The sequence below is a fragment of the Hemicordylus capensis genome, chromosome 10 (assembly GCF_027244095.1).
Source record: "Hemicordylus capensis ecotype Gifberg chromosome 10, rHemCap1.1.pri, whole genome shotgun sequence".
Lineage (NCBI taxonomy): Eukaryota > Metazoa > Chordata > Lepidosauria > Squamata > Cordylidae > Hemicordylus > Hemicordylus capensis.
The window spans coordinates 11,415,001-11,427,553 of record NC_069666.1 but is presented as its reverse complement, the minus strand read 5'-3'; the positions used below and the strand labels follow the sequence as shown (position 1 = coordinate 11,427,553).

The 12,553-nt window shown below is 43.1% G+C and overlaps 1 protein-coding gene across 4 annotated transcripts in view; it reads left to right on the top strand.

Annotated features, from left to right (window-relative positions):
* Nucleotides 1-5,895, top strand: part of GABPB1 (GA binding protein transcription factor subunit beta 1) — a 33,612-nt gene extending 27,717 nt beyond the window's left edge. For all 4 annotated transcript variants that reach the window (XM_053273148.1, XM_053273150.1, XM_053273149.1 and 1 more), the window contains exon 9: nt 2,416-5,895. In XM_053273148.1, coding sequence (XP_053129123.1) covers nt 2,416-2,568 — 153 coding nt within the window. In that variant the 3' untranslated portion in view covers nt 2,569-5,895. The remainder of the gene's footprint in view (nt 1-2,415) is intronic.
* The last annotated feature ends 6,658 nt before the right edge of the window (nt 5,896-12,553 follow it).

Sequence of the window (12,553 nt, the reverse complement as noted above, 5' to 3'; positions counted from 1 at the left end):
ACTTGTTCTCCTGCACTTTCACAATTCGTATATATGTACCAAGGGATCTTATTGAATGAACCTAGGGCCCATAATCTTCTACACCAGGGATTCTCAACGTTGGGTCCCCAGATGTTATTGGACTTCAGCTCCCATAATCTCCAACTAAAGGCCATTGAGACTGGGGATTATAGGAGCTGAAGTCCAGTAACATCTGGGGACCCAACGCTGAGAATCCCTGTTCTACACCATCCTCTATAACAAGGCTTAATTTTGTTTCCAGTACAGTTTGTGTTTTGTTTTTAAGCGGGGGAAATCCACCCAGACACCATTTAAAGAGCAGAAGAGTAGTGTCCTTTGCGGGGGGGACACACACACCACTTTAAATAAGAGCCCAAGGGGTAACACTCCACAATGGATGTATTCTTCATGAGAATAAGAATGTTAGTGAATACCATGCATAGCAGGTGACACCAGGCACTCTGCTACACAAAAAGCCCTCGGATAATAATGTTACGCATTGGAGGACATCCAGACTAACACTTCAGGAGCATTAGTAACAAAGTTGCTCAAACACAAGAAGGTTGCATAGCTGTGTGGATGCTCAAAGTAGCACAACCTCCTGTGCTCTCGTTGCACTTGGGCAACAAGAATAGCAAAACTGGGGCTGACTAGTGTTGTGTTAGCATACCGAGAGACGTTGCACACACTTTCGTTTGTGGAGCTGTGCAAAATTGTGGTGCTCTGTAAGACCTTCTCCGGGACAGGTACAAGATTCCAAGTAGAACTAGGAACTGGATTTCCCAAGATCCCTAACCGAGTTCTGCTAAGTCAAACAGCATAATATTGGGTGCACATCATAGATGTTTGCATGATGCCTTGTCCATGAAAGTCAACTGAGTGGTATTGGAGCCATTTGATGGAAGGCCGTTGGCCACTGAGGATGTTGCTAATGACAGCACAGAGTGGGAAAGAGAGAAACCTGTTGTGCAATGCCTTATTCAACTTGTCAATGTATCTCCCACCAGTGCAGGGACTAGTCTGGAACAGGCATTCCTTTCTTTGTGCAGCACCCTTGCATCTCGTTCTTGTGCTAATGCAACAGCATTAATCTGGATTAATATCAATCTGGATTAATATTACTGATATAACAGAAACAAAAGTGCTGTGCTGTGAGTCTCTTCATATTGAAATGGAAATGTCCTCAGTGTAAAGCCTGAAATCTTTCTTATAGTCCTCCTGCAGTAGTATTCCGCCCAAAGGCCTCCTAAATGTCTTGCCTAAAATGTCCAGCAGCTTGTTCCTAAAGAGGTAGCCCCCAGGCTGTCCATACCTCTCCAATTAGTCCTCTGGGACTTTGCCTTTTCTCCCTTCTGTCTTTCCACTCTGCTGTGCTTGTGTCTCTTTGGTTCTCAGAAGGCTGCTGTTAGTCCAATCCACACTTTCTTACACTGGAAGTTATATGGCAAAGAAGACTGGAGTACCACCAGCAGCTGAGCAATGGGTGTCTGAGACAGAGGACAGCACCCTGGCTGGCAGGTTGGGGCAGGAGTGAACTGACCTATGCCCTATTGGTATAGCTAGTGACACAGGACATATAACACCCAATAAGGCAGTTTGCACAATCACCAGTTGGGTAGGGCACATGTCCTACCCAGTTTTGGGAAGAGTGTGTACTGCCGATTTTTGATCATTTGTGAGGGGGAAGCAAGGTAGGAGATGCTGGCAGAGATTGTCTTCTAAGGGACAGCTGGATACAAGGGCTCTGTCCTACCCACTAGACAATCAACAGCTGGGAATGCACACAGCTCCCCAAACTGGGTAGAACACTTGTCCTACCCAACTGATGATCATGTGAACTGCCTTTATATATTCTAGCAGCTACTACTGTATGGGAAAGAATTTGAATTCCGCCTTTGAATTGGGGATGGGGCTAGGGCAGAGAGACCCAAGATATAAGGAGAAGGGAGAATCTTGGTAATGTGAGACAGGAACCAGCAGTTGGCAGCTTCAGGAGCACACACCCCTGGCTTACCAGTTTGGCAGGAATGTGTGAAGCCATCCAATGAGAGAGACATTTTACCCAAATAAACAGGGCTGAGGAAATCTATTAGTCTGTGACGAGTGAAAAATGATGCCTGACGAGGGGAAGAAAGTCCTGATGAGTAATGTAGCAACATAGCTTGAGGAACCATCTGATGAGTAACATATTTTGTCTGGCTGATAAGCTGAGCCAACATTTCTTCACCCTTGCAAATAAAAGATGGCGGAGAAGATCCATCCCCTACTTGCTTGTCCTTCTAATAACTCCGCATCCACTTTGACACTTGCCTGGCCATAATTCACTTCTCTCTGTCCATCGATCTCTCTTGGTTCACAGCAAAAATATAATTCATCTGTGTCTGTTTCTGATGAGCTTTCTCTGTGTTTGAATAGGAAAGAGAAACTTTGCAGAAACAGCTGGATGAGGCCAACCGAGAAGCCCAGAAGTACCGCCAACAGCTTCTAAAGAAAGAGCAGGAGGCAGAGGCCTACCGGCAGAAGTTAGAGGCAATGACCCGTCTCCAAACTAGCAAAGAAGCTGTTTGAATGGTTTGAAGCAAGAATTCTGTAAAGCCAGTTAAGAAAACCACCGTACAATCTGGACTTCCATGCCGCCCAGGCACAGACCTGAGATGATATGCTAGAGAAGATGCTACAGGTTTGAAACTGGACTTAAGCCATGAGCTCTGGTGAATTTCTTGTATCATAAAAAAGAATCCTCAGAATTTAGACATTTTGTGCAAAGATATTTAAAAAGAAATACTGTAAATAGTTGTTTTTTTACAGTTCCAAAATTAGTTGCTTAATCTTTTTGAAGAGATCCACAAACGCGCAAAGCCAATGTTTTTGTGGCATGTTTTGATTTTAGTACAAAACTGCTGAAATACAGAACAGTTTTAAGGGTGATAACAGTTGATTTAAACTGACAGCGTGAAAATGAATTATGTGACAGAATCAATTCTGGAAGCTAGCAACTTAGACCTCTGAGTAAATACATTTCCTGATGGAAACCCATTGTACAGCTTTAAGTAGTTGTCCGAGTCTCCGAAAACCTGTTTCTTTTTGTGTGTTTTTGTTTTTTTTAGAAAAGTGTAATTTTTTATATTTAATTTCTGATATATTCAAGTAGATTGACATGTATATGAAGCTGATATTTTTTAAACTTTTCAGTTTGTACATATGCTGCATGTTTTTATAATTTTCATACACATCTTACATACGTATTTTTCAGGAAAGAGGAGGGGAAATTATGAGAAAAAATGTTTAACCTATAGGTCACTTTTCGGGTAGGGTGGGGCGGGCGGATAGGAGCAAGCCAGTGGATCATAGTTGAGTTTTTATTTCTTAATTGGGCATGGCATTTCTTGGAGGAATGTAACTTGAGCAAAGTTTAAACAGCCAAAACCAGGATTGATGTACTATATGAATTGTTTGAAACAATTCCAGCTGGAGCATGAAATCACCTTTCTGATATGTCTAATAAATCTGTGCCACAGTCCAGTGAGTGGAAATCTAGGTCCAGGGTCTCTTAATTTACCCTCCCCTAAAATACCCCTTTTGCCAAGCCAGATATGCCACCACTTAACAACAGGCTGTTTACTTCTAACAGCATTGTAAACCAGATGGGATGCAATGAACCCCAAAGGACAATAGACCATGATCTTGGGGGACGGGGGGAAGAAACGTTCCTGGATGGCATCACACATCCTCCAGCAGCCTGTAAGTGGGCCGTGTGTTGGTAAAATGTTAGCAGCTGAGAACACACATCCCGCATTGGCATGACATCTGAACCAGTGTTCCCTGTAATGGAATGTACACTCTCAGTTGCTGACATTTTACCAGCACGTTTCCAGCTTACAGATTTGCTGGTGTCCATGTGAAGGCTGTTGGAAACCTATCGGCAAATGACAAGGAGCTGTGCATTAAGTGCACTTACTGGTCTAAAGCAGATATGAATGAGTCAATCGCATAAAACAATTGACGATACCTATGCATGCATTCAGTATATCGGGTATACCACAAAGATTGCACAAATGATGGGAAAGGGTGAAGAAACTACATGACAAGAAAGCGTCCAGATTTATATAACTTGGCATATAACAGATTCACGTCTCTGCTTAAAAAGCAAGGCACAGGTGTTCATTTTTTCAAAGTGAACGGGGAGATGAGGTTAAGTGGAAGCCAGAGAGAGAGCCACTCTGTACCTGGGTCTCTCCTTATGGGATTGTGGTCCTCATGGACTAACAGTACCCTGATTGCCTGAACATCTGGTTCAGTCTTCTTCAGCAAGCTCTACTGAAGTGGACAGGAATCATATGGGGTTCTGAGCCACTCTCATCCAGCTGAAGCACAGGTGAGGTTCCACCCTTGCATTTACTCCTGCTTCACTCCTCCTGTGATCTCCACCCCTGTTCACTTCAGTGGAGTTGCAGAGGGCGGTGGGGGGGCATGCTTTATTTTTAACGTTTTAATGTTTGTGACCATTGACTCCATACAGCAGCTTTCTCCACAAGACAAAACGAAATCGACATGGCCCTCATCATGAATCCTAGGAATAGATTACTGCATTTAAAATAAGCAACCCAACAGCAACCCTTTGGGTTTGTTTGCTGGGTTGAATCTGTCCGTTGTTTCTTAATACTCTGACCGTGTTTTGGTTTCTGCAGTAATCCAAAATACCACACTTGGGAATTTCCAGCATATAATGCTTTAGGTCTTAAGTGTTGTGATAGCAGTGAATAGGAGGGCAATGCTAAAAGCAATCAAATGTATGAGAAGTTCCCAATGGACAGAAATAGTAGAGCTGTTCTCACAACCATTACTAGGGTAGGGGAAACCTCCTCCTATTCCGGAGCTGGGTGGTGCGTTCCTGGGTTTTGATAGCCTGTGCGGGGAAAACAAGGTTCAAGGTCGTGTGGTAAAGAACAGCTGAGTAGCAAGATTTTTCCTCCTACCTTATTGAGCAGCTGGCTACAGCAAACCTCTGACCCAGCTGCTGCTCACCACATAATCACAGAAGGAGCCCCCGACTTTGGTTTTCCTTTGCAGACGATCAGAAAACGGGAGTTGCGCCCAGATCGTGAACTCGAAAAGGAGGCTTCTCTTTCCCTAGTAATGGTCGCGAGAACAGCTCCAGTGTGTGTGAGGATTGGGAGGCCAATCTTTAGCACCCCCCTAGGCAGTAGGTAGGGTTAGTCAGTACTAACTGGGATTAGTGGTGAAACCGATGGGACTGAATGAGAGCCTCAAAACCCACACCTGGTTGACGCATGCAGGAGAATGAGGTGGTAAAAGGAATGGGGCCACTTCCAGTGGGAGGCGCCATTTCTGAATGCTTCCACATGTTTTTTTGGTGGTTTTTTTTAAAAAAAAAATCTCCCTGCAGGAAGAAAACTAGCAGGATAGCAAAAATGGTTCTAGCCCAGCCTTCTCCCTGATGTGCTAGTTTCTACTTGCAGGGAGGGCTTTGTTAGTTAGTTTGTTTGGCAGTATTCAGAAGTGTGATTTTGCCCCCATCTGCATTCTCCAGTGGTACAGTCCTTTATCATCTGATTCTGCTGCAAATGTAAACCAGCCATAGTGGCTGGACCAAGCATAAAATCCAGTCATTTGTGGCTTCTAGACCTTCACTTAGACCACACTGCCTTAAAAATTTATTGAGTGCTGTACTGCATTACACTTCAAACTACTGTGCAGCTCCTTTATTTAAAAGTTATACCTTGTCTTTGATTTGTGCTTTGCCGTGTCTATGTTTCAGTGCTTTTATGAAAATGTATAACTTTATAAATTCTCAAGATTACCTATTCAAAATAATTGCCCTTAAAACTGTACTCTGGCCTACTTTTCTATTTACAATTAAATATCTTTTCCACACATGTGGTGTTGGTTTACTTTTTTTTTGCTTTTTAACTGCCCTAGCAATGTGTATTTGTTTTGTACCATCAGCACATGTTCTCTTTCTCCTAACCCAGTTACATTTCAGAAAAATCAAATTAAGAAAAACATTTCATTAAAGCAATAGGGGGCAGAGGACAGAGTGGAGTCTTCTTTAAGGATGGGACCACAGCAAGAAGGTCCCAGGTTCCCTCCTTGGCAGCATCTCCAGGTAGGCCTGGAAGAGACTCCTGCCTGCAGTCTTGGAGAGCTGCTGCCAGTCTCCCCTCTCTGGCGGTGGCAACTGGAGCAACGCTGGGGCTATCAGCTTGGGCCAGCATCTTCTACCAACTGAGAGGCGCTCCTGTGCAGTTGAGAGATTGCCGCACGCCTGTGGTTAAAAACTCTGAAACTGAAGAGTACAACTATGAATTAAACGCCTGATTAAACAGGTATGTTTACAGATTGTTCTTAAAAACATCCAGAGGAGGGGAAGACAAGACTACTTTTGTTAGGAAGCACAATTCAACGTCACAGGGCAACCCTAGAAAAGGCCTAGTTTTGAGTTGCTGCCAGTCAAAACCAGTGGCCACCGTAACCAAGCCTGATATAGGCGGTGGGGTTCATGAAGACGAATTCCTTGGATCCAAGCCATTCGGGGCTTTATAGGTAATAGCCAGCACTTTGTATTTCACCTGGATACTTATTTGCAGCCCGTGTAATTCTTTTAAAACTGGTGCAATATGATCTCAGCGGCAGTTTCCGGACTATGCACAAAGGCAGCCCAACGTAGAATGCATTGCGGTAGTCAAGTCTGGATGCTACTAGCTGTAAGAGATACCGCTGTTAATTTGGAAATCCGGTCTGAGATAGTTTCTTCTTCATATTCAGGCATCTTTTATTATTTAGAATTATATTATTTTTCATCTTCAGCTTATGAGACTAGCTATCTATTGCGGGCTGAAGTGCAATAAGCAAAGAAGACTGTATTTTGTGGGGCAAAATGTGCAGGCCCTTTGAGTAGGATGCAATGTTACATATGACGTTCTTACACCACTGTGCAATACTTCGGTAACTGGCAAAGTTCTATTCTGGTACTGTTTATGCGTCCCCCAAGATTTGTGTTTTGGGAGGTATATAAATATGTTCCCAACCCCACCTGCTGCCAGGGATTGACACTTGGATCTTCAGCAAACAAAGCAGCTATTCCATCACTGGGCTGTGGTTGCTCCTGGTGGACATACAAAGCTGCTTCCTTCTGAGTCAAGACCGCTGGTCCGTCTAGTTCAGTATTGTCTATCCTGACTTCTCCAAGGTTTCAGGCAGGAGTCTATCTCAGCCCTACCTGGAGATGCCAGGGATTGAACTTGGGACTTACCAGCTCAGCTGTAGACCCGATGCTCTACCACTGAGCTACGTCCCCATCTTCTAATTGATCCAGTTAGCAGGAGTCCCATATATATGGAAGCAATGACTGTTTAAACTAATAACAAACATCTGTTATACCTGCATGCTAGAAGCATTCATTACCATATGGAGGTTTCCCAGAGCTTTGCCCGCACAGCTCTTCTTAACAATTAGCATTAAATACCACCTCTATTGAGGCAGTTTTCTGTGAGTAAATACGATGTCCACCTTTGCCTGCAGTACATTCATTTCAAGGGCAAGGTAGCTATAACAGAACTGTTATTTACCTCAAGTAATATTTGCTAAGCCTGCAAATATCTTCTTTGTTCCCTTTCTGAACAAGGCTTGCTTATTTGTTCACTCCACTGATGAATGAAGAATGACTGCTTCGTAGCATAGACAGCTATCATGGAATCAGGGAGACAAGACAACTTTGGAATCAGAGAGGCAAGACAGCCGTCATGTCAAGTGTTTGTTACGTCAAGTGTTTGAAACAGGAACGAGCCATTCTTTCCTGTTTGTTCTTCCAAATTGAAATTGTAATTTCAGTCAAAGACTAGCTCTTGCAAAGGGGAAGTACCTCTTGTAAATAGACCTACAATGTCTTTTGACTTTTGTATGGCTCATGTTGAGGATGTGAACCTAACAACCAGTCTAGAGCTGGTTAACCAAGCCAAACCTAACCTAATCAGTTAACCTAACCAAACCAGTTGGTTAACCTTGGTTAACCAGTTGATTAAACTTGGTTAACCTAACAACCAGCCCAAGAATTGGACATCCAGTCCAGGATAGAGGGAATGTATCATCCTGGGAAATTTGAGCTGGAAGATTGCTAGGAATTTGAGCGGGAAGATTACTTTAATTAATTTTATAAATTTCCCCAGTGCTTCTCTTCAGGCAATTCAATTCAATTCAAACTTTATTTCGGTCATCAATTAGCAAAATGAAAATAGCCAATACCTATTTACCTCGTTGTGACAGCTGTTCAAAACAGAACAGGACCGTATTATTCCAATTAACCTCAGAAACAGACCAAAAAAACCCACAACCCGCCCATACCTCAAAGACACTACAACACTTAAATTCAGAAAGCATTTTTAATAATCCCACAACGGACTCTGTTTGCCACTGCATAAAATCTAACAACATTACAAGTGATTATTTGATTCTGGTCCGATAAAAGGAAAAACAACATAAAAATCTTCACCCAGAAAACTTTGATATAAAAGGATAAATGAAAATTTCACGTAATTCCTTATAAAATAAGCAGTATAACAAAACATGCTTTACTGTCTTGACTTCCCCCGAACTGCAAGGACACAACATTCCTCCCATCTAGTACTGCAGAGGGATGTACATCAAAGTGGACTTGAGAGAACATCCTATGGTGTTGTAATGCCATGAGAGAGTTAAGATAATCCAGTGATTTACTGTTACAAATTAATCTTTTATATATAGTGTGGTGAGGAATGGAACCCACATCCTTTTGCCTTTCTGCATCTAGAATGTGCCGTTCTAAGGACAACCTAACTTTCTCATCCCCCCAAGGGGTCAAAGATTATGTAGAAAACCCACATACTTATGCTATTAGGCTTTCTTCCATGCAGATTGGATGTTTTCTACATGGGTGAGCAGGACCGAACACACTGGATGGAAGATCAACTTCAGCCTGAATTTTATAAGCACTATCCACACCCTGGTTTCAACTTTTGGAAGCCCGGCTTCTAGTCGTAAATATGCATTAAAATCATTTCCCAGGATTTTAACTGAAGCTTGAATTTTAATGTTTTTACTTACTGAGATTGTTTTAATCTGTTTTATGAATTTTAACTATTTTAACTATTTTATATATTTTTATGTTTTTAACTGAGAATGTTTTAATCTGTTTTATGAATGTTAACTATTTTATATACTTTTTATATTTGTTATGTTTTTAACGTTTTCACTGCCTAGAGATGTCTATATCAGGTGGTATAGAAATGCAATCAATAAATACAATAAAATAAAATAGAATCACAGCAAGGGACTTGAAATATTTTGATTGTATAACTTCAAGCTCTGATGAAGAGGGTATGGATTGAGCTGTGCTCCATATATGAGCTGTGACAATGATTAACTTCATAGAATTTGATAGCTGCTGGGATAAAGAAACTCTCTCTTGAGCAGAAAATTCTCAGGATAGCCCCAACACTCCTGTAAGCAGATTAAGATCATACCTGCCAACATATGAAAATAGGGACATGTTGGCAGATATGATTGAGATGCATAATCTATCTCAGCTGAGCATTTACTGTGGCCTGAAATACTATCCCCAAGTACTTAAAGGACTTTACTTATCCAATCTTAATTCCCTTCATTGGACCAATTTCTCAGTACCGCCATTTTTGTGAAGATCATCACAATACTGACCATGACATCCCAGTACCAAGCCTGGTAGATAATAACCAGAATTTTGCATTGCCCCCAGAAATGGGTCTGCAGCTACTGTCAAAAAGAAGTGACATGCTAAGGACAAATAGCATCTGTTGCAACCAGATTTAATCTGTCCTGCTGAATGAAAAAAAAACATTGGATTTAAAATAAGTGCTTCTTTTTGATTGGACTGCATGCACAGTCTCTCCATGGAAAAAATGGTCCCAGAGGGATGCAGAATATAGCATTTAAAAGATCATTGTTTACATAAGTCTGTAATTTGGAGTTTGGGGCTTCCTCTTTTTCCTTGCAATTTTCCACCTTTGATCTGTGTTTTTTTCTACATCTACATCTTTCCCCCATAAGTAAAGCCCGTTTGGAAAACAAAATGGCATGTTCTAACTGCAGCCTTCTTGCCCTTCTGTCCTCAATCTCTTGCTCTGAATGCCTCTCTCATCAAAATTTCCTCTCCCCTATGATATCTGACCCTATGATATCAAGCCCTATCAAAACATCAGAGTCCTATCTTCTGTCTCTTCTCAAGTATCTAAAGAAAACAGAAGGCATCACATAACTGACAACCGAAACTGAGATACTGCAGACTTCCTTGCCCGGAGACCACCATTTTAACTCTCCCTTTCTTGCTTTATATGTAAGTTGTTGTAGAGAAGGAATTCAATGAACCCATTATAGCAGCATCAAGCAGGTATGGGGAAGACCTAAGAATATCAGTCTACCGATCGGAGGAAGCCAGAGCAGAGAGAAATATGACAAGAGTGGGGGGAGACACAGAGGAAGACCCTTGCTTACTCTCTCCATTCCGAATGCCCTGACGGGTCTATAGGATAAAAGGTGTAAAGATCTGATGCAGCTGGATCTGGGTCTCCAACATTAAAAACTAAGGATATAGCTGGGAGGAGGTATGGACATGGGGTGACCGTCTGACTAAAGAAGCATTTGTGGAATGACCTAGTGCAAAGTAGTTGGCGAGCTACTTGGAACATAGGAAGCTGCCATAGACTGAGTCAGACCATTGGTCTATCTAGCTCAGTATTGTCTTCACAGACTGGCAGTGGCTTCTCCAAGGTTGCAGGCAGGAATCTCTCTCAGCACTATCTTGGAGATGCTGCCAGGGAGGGAACTTGGAACCTTCTGCTCTTCCCAGAGCGGCTCCATCCCCTGAGGGGAATCTCTTACAGTGCTCACACTTCTAGTCTCCCATTCATATGCAACCAGGGTGAACCCTGCTTAGCTAAGGGGACAAGTCATGCTTGCTACCACAAGACCAGCTCTCCTCCTCCTTGCCCTAAGGCTGTTTTCCAGACTAGTGTTGTGCTACCACAAGCATGCTTGCACTTGCACAACAGTTGCGCAACCGCGCCATGCCTCATCCGATTGAAAGGGAACAGAGCTGCAGCTTTGTGATAGAGCATTTTGCTTTAATTACTCCAAGCAGTCCCCTTGACATTAAAAGTACAAGTTAGGCATTGCCTAGCATGTCCCTTTAACTTAATGGGACTTCTTGGAGTAATTTCCCTCATAACGTCAGCCATTATCTGCAAGAGATAAACAAATATATGAGGCCATACAACAACCTGTAACATATCATTCCAATGTGCTATAAATAACACCCCATGAGTGGGGCCCAGGCAGAGCCACTCTTATCCCTTTACTTCTGAGATTAAGTCCAGGGCCTCCACACACACCCTGGGCTCCCCCAAATCCTCTTTCGTCTGTCTCAGCGGGTGTGGTCATATTAAAAATGTGTTCAAAATACTGTGTTCAAAATACTGTGTGTGTCATGGTGTATGTGTGTGCAGGGGGTTAATGCATAACTTGCAGGGGAACAGGCAGGCTCCAAAGGCTTTTAGGTCCAGGCTCCAAGATAAGGTAGGTGCACCTCTGTGTCCAGGGCAATTGCCTCCTGTTCCCCCCCCCCTCAAAAAAAAAAAAAAAAAAAAAGACCTTGGCCAGGGGCATCAAGAAGTCAAGCTTTCTGTTGGAGCCTCCTTTGCCTCAGTGACACCTATGCAGTCTTCTCTCCTTCTCCGCAGTAACTGTGACCACCCAGCCATCTTCGGTAATTCTAATTACTAATACTAGGTAACACTAATTCTAATACTAGGCAGCACTAGAGGTCTCTAGGCCAGACCATCAGGGATATAGGCAGAGAGAAAGCTCAAAGAATAACTCCTCACCTAAAATTTGTAGGGGAGGAGAAAGACACTTTGTGTGGGGCACCGAAGATATGTAAAATAGAGGGACCCCTCAGATACTTGGGAAGGGACCTGCCTCCCTGGAGCACCATGTTGCATGACAGGCTGTTAACAAAATTACGGGACTTAATGGCAGACATTGTAGCCGGATTCGGACGTAACGGGGAACCGGAGGCAGAGCAGCCAGAGGTCCCCAAACCTCAATGTCCAAATGTGGGAAACTACAGTTCGGACCCTAACTCAACCTGAGGGTTCACTTGCCAAACTCCAATTTGAACCCTTGGGTTGAAGTGAGGTTCACTACTCAGGCCTCCGGTTTGCGGCTGCGTTCATGACATCCAAATTCAGCCATGGAGGCAGCCTTCCCAGGGACCGGAGTTGAGGGAAGGAAGCCCCTCCCTCTCCCCATCCTGACTGGCTGATGTGGCTGTCCATCAATCAAAGGAGGAAGCCCGGACAGGTTCGGACAGGTAAGTGGGTGGGTGGGGGGTGGAGTGGAACCATTGAGGACTTCGGTTGAAAAGTGTTATATAAATATTTGCAGCATTCCTTGTGCTTCTTACAAGCTTTGCAAGGTGTGTGAGGAGAATAATCTCCGGCTTTCTTCTCTCCACACTCCATGC